Consider the following 18802-nt stretch of genomic DNA (forward strand, 5'->3'; position numbering starts at 1 on the left):
AACACCGTCCAAGCGATCGAATCATGAACTAGATGTTTAAAGAGTTATACTGTGTAATAGTTGTGTTAAAGACTTCAACCTTGAAGCTGATATTGATATAATAGCAAACAATTAAGAACTACTACATATGTTCTTATTAACTGTCAACTTAGAAGAAAAATATATGTTCATATATATCTATCCACTTATCATTTCAAGAGAGTATTAAATAATGTTTTTCCATATAATGACTTTCTGTAAACAATAAATGAGGAAAAATAAAATACATTCTAGAGGGTAAAATAGGAAAATAAATAATTTTTATAAAAAATTAACAAAATTAATTACATTTCTTAACATGTGTACTCTTTCCCGACAGACCCTTAAATAGAAAATGAGGTAATATGCTTTTAATAATTATTGGATAGAGAAAATATTAAATATTTCTGTTTTTTCATTTAATGCTAAAACTTGGCGTTGTTTTTATATGAATTAAAAAGTATTTATTATATCTTGCTAAAATTTGTATGTAATCACATACAATGGATAAGTATGTGGATATGGGAAAAAGAATGAGAAAACGCTAATTGAATGACAAGGACAGGGGAAAATACACAAGAATGAAAAGGACAAAAGAAAATTAACGTTCAGAATTGTTGAATACAATACAGAATGAGTCTCTAATTCTGAATTATTGGTTGAAAATATAATTGTTTATACTTTATAGGATGAGACGCTGGGTTATTGGCACACAATCACAGATATGAGGAATGCTAAGATATTGTATAAAGAAAAAATATAAATATAGTCTTACTACTATTAGGTTTCAAATTGGAGTACAAGTTGTGAGTTTAAACAGGATTCTAGACTAAATATATTCATTTAATTTTACTACTAATAAGTTGAATGATGTAACAGTTTAATTATGTCGGCTGTTAAGTTTTTTCAAAACAGTCTTGTTTTAAAGTGACGCTCTAACAGTCTTTAGATATGGATTTGATAGTTTTTTAATCGGCTTAATTGCATTTTTCATCCCTGATGTTAGACCCTTGTACAATTTGAATCCCCTTTGTTTAAAATGAACAATTTTGGTACACGAAAGATCAACATGTGACAATTAAGTCCTTCCGTCAAAATTGCTAACAGAATTAGTCTATGTGGAACTCATCAATGACATGGATCTGACAAAATTTGCCACTAGACTGCCACATCATTACGTATAAAAAAACTAACAAAATTTGCTTAACTTAAAGTTGATTAAACAGTGAATTCAAAAAAAAATTAATTAAACAGCCGTTCAAAAAAAAAAGTTAATTAAACAGGATATAAAAACTTAATTAGAATATAATCTTAAAATTAAAACTATCAAAATCTTACTAATTCCTTAATGTCAAATTAAACATGAACTGAATCTTTATCACCAAAAAAAATTGATATTCAACAAAATAAAAAAATCATGCATCTTCATCTTCTCTACTTTCTTCATCTTCTTCCCCTCCCTCTAACCTAAACAACAACATGTTCAACTCGATTCAGATCTCCACTCCGTAGTCGTTGTCGATGCCCAAGTTGGCGTCGTCTTCATCACCGCCGGCGCAGCCAACGCTGTTAGTTCCGCCTCCGGTGAGCAAACCCGGATCTACACCTTGAAACTCAGATCTCAGACCCAGATCTACACTGAGACCCATTGTTGTTTTGAGGATGGAGGGTTTTGAGGTTGAGAGGAAGAGGGATGAGAGGAAGAGTGAGCAGAGGGTGGAAGCGTGAGGTGGTGACGGAGGATGGTGGTCACTCGCTCCAAACACTCTTCTCTTCGCTCCTGTCTCCTCTTGATGGCTAGGGTTTTTCTCTTAGTCTTCTTTTCATGGCTTAAAAGCATGGTATTATTTTCCAGAAAGTAGAGTATTATTGATTGCCAGTAAAAATTGTGGGTATTGTTGATGGGTTTTTCAAGGGAGCGAGTAATGAGATTAAGAAAGTGTGTGGAAGATGTTGGCTTTATGATTTTCTTGAAGATTGATATTTCTAGGTTGAAAAGGGTATGGGGTAATTGGGGGTGATTGGAGATGAGGGAGGAGAAGGAAAGAGGAAGACGAGAATGATTTGTTCATTGACTATGCTTTTTCTAGGTTCATAATTTTTTCAAACCCAGGTGTTCAAGTTCTGGATTTGTGTTTGAAGGAGAGGAGGAGGTATGAAGGTTGAAGAAGGTGATATGTAAAAAAAAATGCTTAAGTGGAAAAAATATTAATAAAATATTAATGGACATGCCAGCTCAGCGATTTCCGTTAACTATTGACGGAGAATTAACGGAAGGACCCAATTGTCACATATTGATCTTTCATGTACCAAAATTGCTCGTTTTAAACAAAGGGGATTCAAATTGCACAAGGGTCTAACATCAGGGACTAAAACTGCAATTAAGCCTTTTTAATCTTTAATGGAATTTAACATCATAACAAAATAATTTTATCATAATTTGATGTTAAAAAATGTACATACTACACGATCCTCATACTGTATATTATATTATTAAATAATATAGAATTTAATATTATTCACAACCTATTACAGCATGTCATGTAGGAATAATAGTAACTTTCGTTTTAAATTTTAATTAAAATAAAATTATACTTTTATAGGCGGAATTTAATTGTTGGTTGTGTAGATAAAATTTACACCAACATTGTACACACTTTTAACCCAATAATATATGAGATTAATTTTTGTGCACCGACGGTGTAAATAAGTTTTGCTACATCATTCAATCACATCCTCCATTTTGGTAATTCACAATTAATTTTAAATATAATAATATCTAAAATAGAAAATGGAAGGTTGTGATTAAATGATGATGTAAAACTTTTTTTTACACCGTCGGTGCATATAAATTAATCTCAATATATTAAGAATCACTAATGTATTTGTATTTTCTAAATAAAATTAGAATATATGTTTTTGGTTTATAAAATAATAATAAAAACATCATTTATAACTTTAAAAATAGTATAGATTTTGTTTAGACAAAATTTATAAATTAAATCTAATCCTTAAATTATGCAATGTTTACATGATACAAGAGTCAGTTGTGGATAATATGAGATATGGGTAAGACATGATAGAAAATGAGACATGATGAAAAGGCGAGTTTATACTTTATGAAATATAAGTTTGAACTTTGACGTATTAATTTGAGGCTTTTAAGATGGGGAAAGACATGGTAGAAAATGAGACATGATTGTAGATGAAAAAACTCAAAAGTAACAATTAATGGTGGAAAATATGACGACACGATATTTAAGAAGTTATGTTATGAGCACAGAACCAGAATTGAGAGGATTGTGTTAGGTACGTCTCAACACAATAGTGAAGCTGAGCATATTAATTGAATGTTGATTGAAAGAGTTAGAAGCTTGTGCGTGCAGTCATGCTTGCTAAAACAGTTTTGGGCAGAGGCAGTCAACATGAAAAATTAATTTGTCAACTCAGGTCCATCAGTACTATTAGAGCAAAATGTATGAAGCGGAAAAGAGGTGGGACTCTCACATCTTAGAGTTTTGGGATGTGTAGCATATGCACACATTAGTGACCAAGGCAGAAATAAGATTGATCATAATCATAGGAGTACATTTTAATTGGTTGTGGTGACCATGAGTTTTGCTACTTCCTATGGGATGATAAAAACAAAAAGATGTTATGTAGATGAGATATAATCTTCAATGAAAGAGTGATGTACAAGAACAAGCGTAGCACTTATGCCAACAATTCAGAACAAATGGAGTCAGCGCGTGCAGATGCAGATGATGTTCCGGAAAGTCCTATAGTTTAGACAACATGGGTTAGCTAGTATTGTTTTGCAATTTAGGTTAGCACATATAGATGGCATTTGCACAATATCAACCCTAATTAAGTGGATGCATATTTCAGCTATTCATTCTTTTATATGATAAAATATAGTCTTTTAAGTTTTTGAGAGCTAGTTTTTTGTGTATAAACTATAAAAGCTAAAGGCACTACTACAAGTAGTGACAATTATTTAGCGGCAATTATTAGTGACGGCCACTAAGTAACAATTTTAGAGGCGGCTTTAGGAACAATGAGATTCAGCGATGGTTCTTTTGCATTACTGGCAATTTAAACTCCAAGAAACCTTTAAAATTAATTTCAAAATTGTGCCAAATGTGTTTTTCATTTCCACCCTTCATTCATTCGAATTCCTTTCGATCTCTCTTAGTCCTAGTACCGAACACTCGATACTTCTCTTATACAAAATCAAGTTAGAAGTGCTAGATTTAATAACTTTAAATTAAAAAAATATTAAAAAATATGAATAACTAATCATACATAGATAAATGTCGTGATAGAGAAAGCGGTCTTGTGATGGTGCTCACGGCGGAGTAACAGGACTGAATGACATTGTGACGATGAAGGTAGAGTTACGACGGTGTTTGTGACGGCAAAGCTGTTTGGGGACCTGCCCAAATCCCTTGCATTCCGCTTTTACACTTTTGAGTTTCATGAAAACCCTGTATGTTTCTCCCATTACTTTCTTTAAAATTATTGGAAAACATGTTGCTAAGTGGAAAATGAATAATCTGAGAACCCATACCGTGTCTTTGCCAGTAAGCATACTCATTTTTCTTCTGTTTTCTTTCTGGCTAAGAATGTATGATTGGATTAAGAAAAAGAAAACACAATATGATTGGAAAATTTGCTGTTCTCTCACTGAAAAACAGAAAGAAGCCAAGAATCTTTAGAATCTTCATATTTTAGTCCTATAATTAGTCTATCCTGACAAAGTCACAGATGGTGTACTAAATTAATAAAGCGCATGCTGAAAAAGGCATTTTGTTTGTTGTTTATGTCCTGTGACAGTTGGCTTTTCTTCTTTAAAGAACATGTCTTCTGAGTCTTGTTTACTCTATCTCATTACTTCCACTTATATCTCTACATAATTGGAGCTGTTACACTTTTAATAATTGCAACTATATATTCATATATGTAACTGACTTTAGTGCCCCCCACACTCATTGGACTTTACAAAATTAGGAAAACAAAATTGATTTTAACCCCATGGAGTCAATACAACCCAATTAGAGAAATAGAAAGAAAAAAGCAGAAAAAATAATTTGTCTAATGAGTGATGTAATTTAATACAAAGATAAAGAGAAAATTGAGGTAAATAGAAGGTAAAGCTTTTTTTCTTGACCAAGATATCTTACAAATTACAATTGATAGTCTGAGACTAATCTCTTGCTCTCCGGTCAACGTGTTAAACGGTAGAGGGCTAACCAAGTTTTTTCCATTCTCAGAAGATCTATTTGAATATAAAAATTATGATTGCGAAAATTAAAAGCTAAATAATAAAATGGTGGAGGAAGTAGGTAGATAAAAGTGGGGTATAGGGATGTGTTGTGTAAAATTCTTAGTTCTAAAAAATTGTGAAATATGATTGAAAGGTTTGAGTTAAGGTCCCTTGACAAATTTGATCCAAAAGAATAGAGATTTGATGAAAGTCCAAAAATTTGAGGAAATTAGAATTCATATTTAATAGCTTAAACTTTTGAGATAATTAATTTTAATATTAGATACAACTACAATATACGGGGACAGTTGCCCCCACTCAGTTTTCAAACAACCCTATTACATTATAATATTGTATTATATTGCCCCCACAAAAATACCAAGTGCTCTCACACTTCCATAAATTCTGAAAAATTGATACTAGTTATCCACTTAGTATTTTGTTTTCCAGTGTGTAATAATATACATTCGATCCCCGTTTTTTATTTTATTATTTGAAAATTTTGTGAGGGCATCATCAATTTTTTTCACCATTTCTTTAGAGCTTTTAATGACAAAAGATTGAATAAAGTTGTCTGCCCGAATCAATTTGTTTATCTAGAATCATAATTCCAAGTTACTCTGTAAATAAACCCTTCACCATGGGGTTCAAAAAAAAAAACCCCTTCACCATGTAACATCTTTCAAGCCCATCAAGATCCCAAACATCATCATGCTTTCCAAGTCACGTTTCACAGAGCTATGCATTCTCATGGGAGCTTTGCCAATGCCGTTCTCCTTGCCACCCAAGACCATCTACATCGGTGCACGTACTCACCGGGAGAAACCACTCCCACAAAGAATCATCTCGTTGATTCACCCACTTCATAAAGAGTGTGAGTTGGTTGATAGAGAAAAAACGTGCAAGTGAGTTGCTAGAAGAGAGGGAGAACAATTTACCCTTGAAAAGAGAAAGGAGAAACAAAGTACAACGAGCCACTATTTACAAGGAATGAGAACCTTTCGATATAAATATAATCAATGGCTAATAATGAGGGTTCAAGTGTAACAATTAAGATAGTGTAAGTTTATCCATTCTCATGTTGCATTATAGCGTAAAACATGAATTAATTTTAAAAAAAAATTATTCAATTAATATTATTAAACTAATTTGCATTGCACCCAAAGATAATTTGATTTTAAGTATTAAGAAAACAATAAAATATATTTACAGCCAAATCCACCCACACCCAAGAGAGAGATGAGAATAAAAGATTGAGAAATGAGAGATGATGATTGATGTGATAGGAAGAGAAAGTGTATGTAAATGAGACAGGAGAGAAAGTGTGTGAAAACAAGATGAAAGCTAAAGTGAATGTATCAAAATCCTAAAGAAAATTTGATGGATAAACATATACAGTACAGAACTCGTTCCAACAAACTACCAGAGTCAGGAGGACAGACTGTATTTGTTTATCCCATCATGCCCCAGATACAAACAAAACAAGTCACCCTTTGAGTTATGACAGCATTCAATCATGGCAAGTTACACTAACAATGATATTTTGCTGCTCTTCATCTATAGAGGTTGCTTGGCCTAATCTGCTTTTTTATCTGATTTGTCAATTGCTTCCAGTCTTTCAACAAGGGGAGGATGGGAATAGTGGTAAGCAGAGTACCAAGGATCTGTATTCATAGCTGACAGATTCTCCTCCTGAAAATGATGAGAATGCAGGCATTAAAATAATTTTCCTACCCATCACCATGAACAAAAACTACTTGCTTCTTGGTACATTTGATCATATGGGAAAGGAATAAAATTGCAAATACATCAGTAAAGCAATCATGGATCAGATATATCAACAAAGTTTACCTGGATGGACAAAACTCATATCAAGTTCCTTATACAATTTTCATCAAGTTCCAATCATATATTGACGTGTATAATTTTTCAAAATTCAACAATAAATTCTTAATAAATGTCATTCACTTGGAGAAATAAAATCCACTTGTCATTGTTTAAATGGAGAACTTGGCAGAACGGATAGAAGAAGCTTAATGTAAGTTTTTTCCTATGAAGATACAGTAAATAAAACTTTATCAAACCAGGAAAATAATAGCAGATAAGCACAGAAGTTAAAATGTCACCTGTAGTCTCACAAGACCTAACCGCAATTCAGCTGCGTATCCAAGATTCTTAGCAAAGGCATCAGCCTGCATGGGATGATACACATAAACAAATTCAAATGGGGATAAACAGATAGACACACAAGCAAATGAGAAACTGGGTCTATGTTTGGTCTTGGTTGACTTTAAAAGGGTAGGTTAAAAATGGCAATGTATTTGGATTGAATAATGTGTAAACAAAATACCCATCTTCACTCCAACACAGAGAAATGAAAGGAGAAGCAAAAGAAGGTAACCTGAAATTCAAATGATCTGCTCACAAGGTTCAGACCAAAGCTGACCAGTTGCTGCAATGGGATTACAGTATGCTGCATATAAATCCAGGTAAAATATGTTAAGTGAGTTTCAAAATTATCTGTTCTATGGAAATTTTAGAAAATTAATGCCAGGGAGGTTCAAAATTAGAACCTCCTACAAACTACCTAAGTAAACACTCCTAGTGGCTTCATGAAACCAGTGCAAGGTTGTCAGACTCGAGAGTCTATGTAGACTCGTTTTAGGGAGGTAAACTCGTTTCGCCGAGTTAACTCCGAGTCTACAGTCTACCCAAAAAAATGCCGATGATGCAGAAGGAAATGATGTAATAGGATTAAGGTTCAATACATCTCAATAGTGAATGGAGTAAAAAGATGGAAAATCGTGACTGAACATGAAAACGCAGTTAGCGATTGTGCAACTGGGGCTAGAGATTTTTGTAAAGAGAGAGTGATAGAGCAAAGCTGCAAGGGTTTGATGCAAATATGGAACGAAAGGCATTTCTTTCTGGAATCTGAAATATTGAAACCTTGAGGTGGTATTGATTTGGTTATTCACAGTTAACTGGATAGGCATGATGCTGGTGAACTGAACTTCTTCGTAGCAATAAGAACTGGTTTGGATTAAAATTGGTTCAATAAAAATTAGTTTTTCTTGGTCCAATTCAATGCAGTTTATGGTGCAGTTATTTATTAAAGGTCCAGTGACTAAGCCTATATATTATACTAATTTAAGATGTAAAAAGTTTTTAAACCATGGAACCCCTGTTATTATCATTCATTCATTCCGATTGAAACTATCCCACTACTCTTCAAATTTCTGTTATCTAAGCTGCTTTCTATCGTCTTCTACCACATAAAAGTGGGTTTTCACAATTGTCAACACTCAACATCCATGCCAGTGACAAGAGTCACAAGACCATGACATGGGGTGCAAGTTAAAAAAATAAAGCAAGTCGTATTTAAGCCACACTGTCTATAGATTGAATTTCATAATTACTATGAAAGGAAGGAAAAGAAACAAAAGGCATCATCTAAACCAACAAATAATTTTTAGCATTAAGTTTCAATAAGTCATGTTAATAGAATAAATGTGATATAGGAAATATAAAAAGAAACAAACATTATAAAAACATTAGCTCAAAAAATTGGCTGTATATCCAAATGTGTGCTCAAATAGAGTGCAAGCAAACAACAATTATTAAGAGGTACCTGAAATAGGATGAGTCCAATGAGGACTGGCTGTGTATCAAACCCAAAACTTTGAAAGAGATCAGTTGAATTCCGCACCAGTGTAAATCCTCCAAATTGCAGAAGTGTGAGAATCTACATCAGATTTTAAGAGAAATATGTAACACAAACATCAATAGATCAAAGCATTATTTGAACACAATCTCACAGCCTTTTTCTTTAAGTATTAACTCTACTGGACATGATGAAAAACTCAAGCAACGTGTTTGGCAGCGACATAATAAAGGAAGGACTATCATCTGTTAATAAAATGATATTTTAAAATAATCCAAAAGTATGTTTTTGATTTTCTAAAGGCATTCTACAAAAGAGAATTTCAAGCTTTATGGCTTCACAAAGTGAAACACATCAATTTCCTATTATCATGAGTAATCATTACTGAGGCAATCAAGTATTCACTTTAAGCTCAGGAATGATGTCATACAAACCTGCATTGCAACAAACGTGTACACAGTATGATTGAGTTTCCAGTGTCCCAGCTCATGGGCAATAACCGCAACAATTTCTTCATCTTTTTTGCACTGCATAACACCATTTGATAATGTAAATATCAATGATCACATTGATTATTTGATATGAAAATCTTCACGCTGGCCAAACTACTAATATATAATGCAGTACCACTAAAAATTTAAAGTAAACTGAAAAACTACGATAGCTTATGTTTCTGAAAATTCTTTATGCAAGAAATGTCAGAACATGTTATCGAATTCATGTTGGGAGCCAGTAATTGACAATCACAAAATGCTAGAATTACAATAATTCATGGAAGAAAACCACATCTACATTTTTTCCCATCTGCGGTACTTAGATTGCTATGTTATGATAATTTAAAAGAGAAACATGCATACAAGAAGAATAAGCGTAGCTACTTATGACAACACATTAATTAGTTCAAATGTAAGCTTTGAGTAAAGTGTTTTACCGACGAACCCTAGCAAAGAATTGGAAACTTAAAAGTAGGTATTTCATTTAACGAGCAGGGAGGAGGAGAGTACACCAAACATTCGCCGAAATTCATTCAAGAATTTTTTAATTAGTAGCAACTTAATAAAATATAAAGAGCAAGAATTGCGTAGAAATAAAGCTCTTCTAAAACTCAAGAACAGTATAACAATCTGAAAGATGAAATAACTTTCTTAAAATAGCATTTCTTAACCTGTTGAATTAATGTGTCATAGAGCACAATCCTCTTGTTCTTGAAAAATCCATACATATAGGCCTGCAACATGTTCAAATGAATTACCTCAAGCAATTTATAAACAAAAGACAAAACTATGACATATTAATAGAGATAATAAAGTGGTGACTCAAAGAAGTCCCACATTGCCTATATTAGCAAGTGCACAAGTGCATATATAATAAAGAACACACACACTCATTGCCTTAAGCCTAAGGTTTTGTGGTGTTGTGTGGTTCTAACTTAGGATTTCTAACATGGTATCAGAGCTGGTCTGATCCAAGCCATGACTTCCGCTTCCCAAAAAAAAAAAAAAACAAAAAAAAAAAAGCAAAAATGGCAGTCCCATTTGCGCAAGCCAAGACCTCAGACTCAGACGAAGGAGCACAAGTCCAAGGAACTCCAATGTTCCCGCTAGAGTACTAGCCCAGACAAAGAAAGTCGAAAGGCAGACTCAGACGAAGGAGCACAAGTCCGACGACCACTGATGTTCCCGCTGGAGTGCAAGGCACAGGCAAAAAAAAAAAAAAAAAAATGGAGTCCCAATTGAGGGGGAGTAATAGAGATAATAAAGTGGTGACTCAAAGAAGTCCCACATTGCCTATATTAGCAAGTGCACAAGTGCATATATAATAAAGAACACACACACTCATTGCCTTAAGCCTAAGGTTTTGTGGTGTTGTGTGGTTCTAACTTAGGATTTCTAACACATATCAAAGGTTACATTTGTATGCTTTCTTTCAGAATTTATTTCAATGCAATCCAAAAGTGAAAAACCACAAGCCGGTTAAACTAATTCCAATAAGAGAGCAAAAGCAAGCACAATTACATAATTCTAACAACAAAATAACAAAATTTGAGACTGCAATTTAAAGAAATATATATATCCTTTACGGATATCACCAGGGTTGACAAAATGAAAACCCTACTGAGTATTGGGAGAAGGGTGAAAGATCGAAACATCCTACCAAAAGTATAAGTCTTCTTTCATATAAAAGTACACAGAAATATCACAAAAATCAATTTAAATTTTAGATATTTATTATGTAGCTGTTGTATTTTTAAAATCACAAAGGAAGGAAGGAAGGAGGGAGGGAGGATTTGAGCAGTGCTCACGGGTGCTAAAGCACTATAGTCATTTCGTTTGAAAGAGTTTATTTGAGCTTATCTTATAGCATAAGCGTTTATGCAAGTGTTTGAGAGAGTTTATGTATATAGTTTATGACCTACCTATAAGTTGTTTTGAGTTTATCTTCATAAGTTGCTGATCTTAACTTATGCATAAGCGCTTATACACCTATAACCTGTTTTGAGATTATTTCAATAAGCTTCTCAAATTAGTCTATGAGTTGCCATAATCGCTATTGTTTACCCAAACACACCCTTAAAAGAGTCATTTGTATCTTCATACTAGTTAGAGATATAAAAAATAGACAATTTGTCATAATATGGTACAAAAACTTCTATGGCCAAAGTGGTCTAGAGTCTGAACAAAGTTGAATTTTAGCACCGAAGGAAAAATTATCCACTATTCAAGTCCAAAAGGGCTTTTACATGAGAGTCATGTTAAGATATATAAACCATTCATTTATAGCATCTAGATTTAATAGGCTTTAAGGAGAACTCAAGAAAACAAGCAAATAAGGGGAAAATCACAAGGTTAATCTTTTCACCAATATTCACACAACCAAGGTGATTCATAAAAAAATTATGAAGATTCAACTTGATCTCATAGGAATGAGAGTAAAATAGATAATAATAGTTGAAAATAGAAGCAAAAGTGTTAACTACTTAGCTTCTGCATGAATTTCAAACAAAATGGTCAATATAGACAAGCAAAGAAGAATATAAAATTGAAGTTACATAAGAGTGAGAATCTATTTGAGCAGATTAAAGTAAATATAATTATGGCATTAAGCATAAATCTATTGGATGAATTTAAAGGAGTTCAATATTCCTTACATTGCTGTGACTTGATCTTGTGGATCCATCAACAACAAACAGCTTCTTTAGCGGAAACTCAAGGGAGGAAGCAAGTTTCTCAATTTTCTCCTTTAGTTGACCATCTGGAAGCTGGTTACCAGAATATCATATGAGGGAAAAGATAAAAGAAATATAGGGAAATTACACTGACCTCTCCTAAGGTATATACTGATGACACTTATACCCTCTTCTTTGATAAATTACACCCAACTCTTTTAATTTCAAAAATTACACTTACTAACATGTAACATAATTTTTTTTGGTTTCTTTAAGTTAGAAACATGGAGCAAAAGACTATTTCTCTAAAGCTAAGACAGTCTTTTCCTCGCAAGGCCAAGCTCTAACTCCTCCCTCCTAGCCGTTGTTGCCGCCTGCACCTGCCTCCATTACCTCAAATCTCCTGGAAACTTCTTTCCAACATCATCCCCCCTAACCCACTATCCCAAACCCCCACTCTTCATTGCTTCGACCTCTCATGCAATTACCTCTCCGGAAGCAAAAAAACTCCCCATACAACAACCCATTGTTATATTAGATGATCTAAACCCAAATCATCCACCCAATATAGTCATGAAGATTTCCCAGTATCAACCATCAAACAGAGTGCTAAAACCAAGCATCATCATTCCATCGCAAACCGCCACTCTAAACCACCTTTAAGAGCGGCAAGCCAGCAATAAGTTCCAATGCCAGCAGGTCACTAATGTCTTCCTCAGCCGTCGCTATGACTCGTCTGCCATAAAACCAAAGGATGCCCCTGTTCTTGGCTCCTCTATATATATGGAAAACCCCTTCCAGTTCAACAATATAGAATATTCCTTGCAATGAACTAAACAAGCAATCATTCTAAAACTCCCAAATGTTGTTTCTAATCTCAAAATCCAATTCACAAGATCCCCAAATACTCCAACCTCAAAAGTCAAAACCATTGTGCCCCACCATCAATTCATTGATCCCAAACTAGTGTAACTCTACCAGCAACCACAAACCCCATCTAAACCAAGCACCAGCCAATAAGTGCAATGTCAGGTATGTTTTTATTTTCTTTTAGTGTTTGGTGCTTTTTTTTTAATGATGGGCTAAATTAGACATTCCACTTAAATGACTGAGTTACTAGCGACGTCTATTTTAAGATGGTGTGGATGTGATTATTCGATCAAGGAGGATTTAAATGTAATTAGCACTAACCTAAAGGAGAGTTCAATGTAAGTACCCCAAAATTAATATATTTTTAATCGAAAAAATTAGAAGCCCGAAAATTCTCACTGGAGTGAACTTATTGAAGAGTGGAGCTATTAGAACAGGATAAATAGTCAGCATCACAATAGAAAGAGCAAACATAAACGCCCAAAGATAGATGGCTAAGTATGGACCTCCATTCTGCAAAAATTCAAATGAAAATTAAAATAGGAAGAAAGGACTCTATCATGACAAATAAAATGGCAGTAAGAACATATAATAAAGTAGTAAATATCAAAACCAAAAGTAACTCCAAAGTAAGAACAGCTCGGAAATCCAGATTTAACTACTTAAAGATAAATTTTCAAGTAACGATTATTTCCAGTAGTCTGAGATTTTACCTGTATTATTACAATGAGAGCAGCCACAATAGGTGGACCAATAACTACAGAAAGGAAAATTCCCTTTATCATGTCCCTAAAGAATAGCCATGGTGTTTGCTGTATGATAGATGACAAAAAAATGTTAGAATGCAAGCATATATGAATTTCGCAACAGATAAACTTCTATTAATATTAGCCAAATGAGATGTCAAATAAAACTAAAGTTGCAGACTAAAAAGATTGATGAAATAATAGATAGATGATTGAATTTGAAAGAAGGATATGAACCTTATTAAAGCCATGACGGGCTTCAATCACAAAGGTTGAGTACAGAGAGAAAGGCAAATCAGTTATCTGCAAAAAAAAGGTAGAAGTGCACAATTGATTTCATTAAAATATAGTAGATGTTAAGATTGATCAGGGTTGTTAATGGCGGATAGCGTAGTGTAGCGGCAAGCCCAAATAACGTTATTTCGAACCCTATAGCGGCAAAGAGTGCAAATAGCGGTGAACAGTAGAGTAGTGGTGAACCCCTAGGGCGCTACGCTATAGGCTATTGCGCCGCTATAGCGCGCTGTTAACAAGCCTGAGATTGATAATAATTCTAAATCTCAATTATCACCCACACCAGCAAGATAGCATACCACTAATCAGCCAAACCAACAAAGTTAATAAAGAATCTTCATCCCAAAACATAATGCTCCAGAACAGGATATCAAATAGAGAATAATGAATTACAAAGGAACAAAGTAGTTTAGGGGAAGCGGAAGATGCCGTACAACTGGTAGTCTCCATTAAACATAATAAACACAAAAATTACTTTTCTTTAGCAATATGAAGTGTCAAAACTCAAAAACATACCTGTGACCAGATCATCACACCGGCTAAAAAGCCAAATGTATGCAGTATTTCATTTTCTGCGTTGAGACCAACTACTGTCACGAAATCTCCTGATTTCTGCAATCAATAGACATCAAACAGAAATTTTACAATGGAAAATATGGGCCATACTTCACAAACACTGCACCAAATTCTCACCTTCCAAAACCAGGGCAGTACCCCAAAGTACAAAATTGTAGAGTCTGTCAATATCGTCACAAATTCATGAACGAAATGGAAGTGGCTGAACAAAGGAAAGAAAGTCATGCGTAAGACAGACAGTAACACATTGTAATTGAGAAAAAATTCCCACAAGCAACCTTGAGAATGTGCTACCATCATCCAATGAAAGAAATCCGCATGACAAAAAAAATGAGCAAACCTTTTATCAAGACTGTAAGCTCTAGATTTCTCAAATTTCTCTTGGCTGATAACTCCTTCTAAAGACTTTGGAAGGGTAGGAAGTTTGAGGGCCGCATGTTGTCTCACATCCAAGTAAGTTTCAAAAATGTACATTAATATCATAAAGCCTGAAAATGGATTACAAGAAACAGAAACAGTCAAATTCAATAATTTATTTTCAATTTTTTGAAGGCTAAGCAGTGGAATACTACTAGAAGAGTACATCGAAAACAACATTGGAGATCCAAAACTAGGTTAATTAAGACTTTTAATAGAGAACAGATGTGGAAGTCAAGCAACCAGACCAATTGATTGTAGGGTCTAGTGAATCTCAGCAACAGTGAGCATTAAGACACACTAGAATCTGGCTTTTTCAATTTGAGCAGCTACTATTTGTAATATTTATTTTATCTGTTTCGCTTCAGCCTGGGGCTTAGGTCTATGGTTTTCTATAAGAACAAACCACATAAAAATTTATGTCCATTGCACACTTGGTTTCAACAGTACTATTGTCATGACCTACAAAAAGTTTCCACAAGAAAAATTCCCTCCAGTTCAACATGCCTACATAGATTTTCATATTACAAAACCCAATTGAAGCAAACCAGCTATGCTTCAATAAACACCCCAGTGAAGAATCAATACAAGACCAAGCGACTCGCATGAATTGCGAGGGATCCAATAAGTCCAACATTGATTCCCTCAGAGGTGTCAATTGGACAAATGCGTTCAAAGAATTCACCATGATATATCTGATCTATGCATAATATCATGAAAAATGGATACAATTTTTTGGCTGCTACTTAGTATCGGCAATAGGTCTGAAAAAGAAAATCCGCGAGAAGCAACTGGCCGTATTGTATGTACCAAATAAACTTAGCTTAATTACCACGAAAACATAAGCACAAAAGCAATCCTTATTATTAATCCTATTTTCCAACCATAGTTTGAAATCATCTACTGCAGCCATAAATAACATATTTGTTGCAATTACCACCACAGCCACATCAGGTCCAGATTAAAGACATATCGGTCATACAACCGCAACCCCAACCCCGCAGCTTAAGACAATAAACTGTGTACTGTGTTTTCTAGGTTTCTTCTTCTCAAGTTATGATTCACAAAGAAGATAAAGACAATACACTGTGTAATAACAATAAGCTTTTCTTCCCAACACACCAGTCAATGGTCATCAGCAACAAAAGGGGTTTCCAATTTCAAAGAAAACTCCCTAAAAATCAAGTTGGTGAGCGCAAATGTCAGAAACTCAGCATGAATATGCACAGCATTTTCAATTCACGAATCATGGGCAATCGCAAAAAACCATGATTGACCCAAAATGCAGAAGCTAGCGAAGTAGATGAAAAACCCCTTAAAAGTCCTAACCAAACGGTGGAAAGAGAGAAATGAAGAAACTTTCATTGCAATAAGATAGCCCAGAAGCTGAATGAAATGATTTGAGAGAGAGTAGAAACGAAGCACGAGAAGAGGGTGCTCACCGACTACAGCTTCCATGTAGGGAAACGCCATGGTTGACACGGTCGCAGATTTGCCCAGCAGCAAAGAAACCGAGTGTGAAAGAGAATCACAAAACTGGACTTCAAGTGAGGGATCAATCATATATATAGGTCTTTTTATTTTTTATTTTCTCATTTATTTAAATAAATAAAATTATCATTTTAGAAGTTTATAAAACATTCTTGATTGGAAAGAAAGGTTGGTTACTTACCATTATTATTTAATTAAGAGGGTTGATGTAGTGGTTCAACAATTTGTCATTTAAACAAGTGATTGAGAGTTCGATTCTCAACCCTTACTCATTAGTAACACATTAATTTTCATGGAAAGTCTCTCCATAGCAATGCTCATTCCTTTAATTCCTGTTGGAGTGATGGTGAAGTACGCGGAAACTAGAGAGTAAGGTTGTTTGCAAGATTAGCCTTGATAGTGGAATCAGTGCCAAACTGGTTCAAATTGACCTCAACGGTTAAAAAGGCATTCATCCACCACTCGTTCTAGCGAGTACCTTTACTTGGCCAATCCATCATCTTCTCCAAAAAAATTAGACCAATGGAAATCCATGTATAATGTAGGGGAATTATGTAACGCCCCAATTTCTCAACTGAGGAGTCACATTGGAAACTTGTTCAATCTAAGGACTTAATTGCAAATCCTAAAAATCAAGGGTATTTTTTTTTTTGAAAATGTCTAAATACCATAGGGTTGGAAACATTACACTAACTTTATTTAAATAACCTGTTTCCCGACATAATAATATACATAACATAGAGTAGTTCACAACACCATAAACGAGGTTCCAAAATAAGTACGCTCACTTAGACAAGTGGCGAAAATAAGGTTTAAACAACAGAGTTTTCAGATGGAGGAAGAAACTCAGACATAGTCCACAAAAGGGAGAAGCAAACTGCTTCATCCACCTTTACTCGACCGCCCACAGTCACGGTCTCCAACTCGAACAGCTAAGCTTCAGCGGAAGGCTCTCCATCGCCTAATAGCATTAAGCGCCCAAACAACAAATAACAAACAGAAAGGGTTAACTCCATGCAATTACCACATATAAAAGAGAAAAGCATGTTATTCAAGTTTAATTGCATGTCATGATAAATAAAATAGCAACTTAACTCGAATTAGGTGACAACTCATCCTATCGATCATGAAATCGAATCATATATTTAACGTGATTAAACGATATGGTTTTAAAACAGATATCAACAAAACTTAACAACATAAACTAACTCAGAAATCAATAACTTAACAGCATAGGTTAATTCACATAACAATAACTTCAACAATATAGCATCAAATCAGATATCAACAAATCAGATATCAATAATCCTCAACAATATAACAACAAATCAGATATCAATAATCCTCAACAATATAACATCAAATCAGATATCAATAATCCTCAACAATATAACAACAAATCAGATATCAATAATCCTCAACAATATAACATCAAATCAGATATCGACAATCCTCAACAATATCAATCAAACAATAACGTCTCGCAAGACGAGACAGTCCTGTGAAAATATCCACTCCACTGTCACTAAGTAACGCCTCGAAGGACGGGATAGTCATGTGAAAATATCCACTTCACTACCACTTGATAACGCCCCGATAGACGGGATAGTCATGTGAAAATATTCACTCCACTACCACTAAGTAACGCCTCGAAAGACGGGATAGTCATGTGAAAATATCCACTCCACTACCACTTGATAATGCCCCGAAAGACGGGACAATCCCGTGGGACAAACCCACCTCATCGCCACTTCAAGCAAACCAAAACATCTCATCCAACTCAGTGGTCACTCAAACAACAATCTCAAATCCAATAATCGAATCAGGATAATCACATGTTATTCATTATATCAACAAGCATACGTCTCATCAAAATGCATGCTAACTCAATTCACTATTTCAAGATAACAACAATCAAGGTATCAACAATAACCATGTCTTATCCACTAGAAAGCAGTAATGACAGAAACCAGTAAACGGTCGAAGCCTCTCAGAAAACGGAGACACACGTCTCAATAAGTTCACTAGGCCGAAGCCTCCAGAAAACATTTTCCCAGTTTAGCACAATAATCATAACCCAATGCCAATCAATATAAACATCTTCATCTCAAACGCAAGCAGTGCGATAAAAGCAGGCAAGACTCAAAGACACGTTAAAACTGAGTTACCCTTACCTTCGTGAGTAGAAGTTGTGCATGGAAGTTGCGAACCTAGAACAAGGAAACACAATCATCAACACAAGACCTACTAGAAGTAATCAATCTAATAACACTAATCGAAACCAGAAAGAAAGC

General features: G+C 34.4%; 1 protein-coding gene across 1 annotated transcript; it reads right to left on the reverse strand.

Moving 5' to 3' along the window:
- Nucleotides 1-6537: 6537 nt before the first annotated feature.
- On the reverse strand, nt 6538-16576 carry LOC130728292 (CAAX prenyl protease 1 homolog). The gene is made up of 14 exons (XM_057579720.1): nt 16460-16576; nt 14941-15088; nt 14718-14802; nt 14541-14636; nt 13968-14033; nt 13698-13796; nt 13384-13497; nt 12097-12207; nt 10114-10176; nt 9383-9475; nt 8916-9029; nt 7686-7757; nt 7411-7476; nt 6538-6976 (listed from the first exon to the last, which is right to left on the reverse strand). The coding sequence occupies exons 1-14, from the start codon at nt 16488-16490 to the stop codon at nt 6860-6862; spliced, it is 1275 nt and encodes a 424-aa protein (XP_057435703.1). The 5' UTR covers nt 16491-16576; the 3' UTR covers nt 6538-6859.
- Between the last annotated feature and the right edge of the window lie 2226 nt (nt 16577-18802).

The sequence above is a fragment of the Lotus japonicus genome, chromosome 1 (genome assembly GCF_012489685.1).
Source record: "Lotus japonicus ecotype B-129 chromosome 1, LjGifu_v1.2".
Classification (NCBI taxonomy): Eukaryota; Viridiplantae; Streptophyta; class Magnoliopsida; order Fabales; family Fabaceae; genus Lotus; species Lotus japonicus.

What these genes read in the sequence shown, in the direction of transcription:
- LOC130728292 (XM_057579720.1), bottom strand. Translation starts at nt 16,490, where the DNA reads ATGGCGTTTCCCTACATGGAAGCTGTAGTCG. An exon ending in CCCGTCATGGCTTTAATAAG is followed by an intron (nt 13,797 to 13,967) that starts GTTCATATCCTT and finishes TCTATCATACAG; the next exon opens with CAAACACCATGGCTATTCTT. An exon ending in TTGGACTCATCCTATTTCAG is followed by an intron (nt 7,758 to 8,915) that starts GTACCTCTTAAT and finishes ATTTATATGCAG; the next exon opens with CATACTGTAATCCCATTGCA.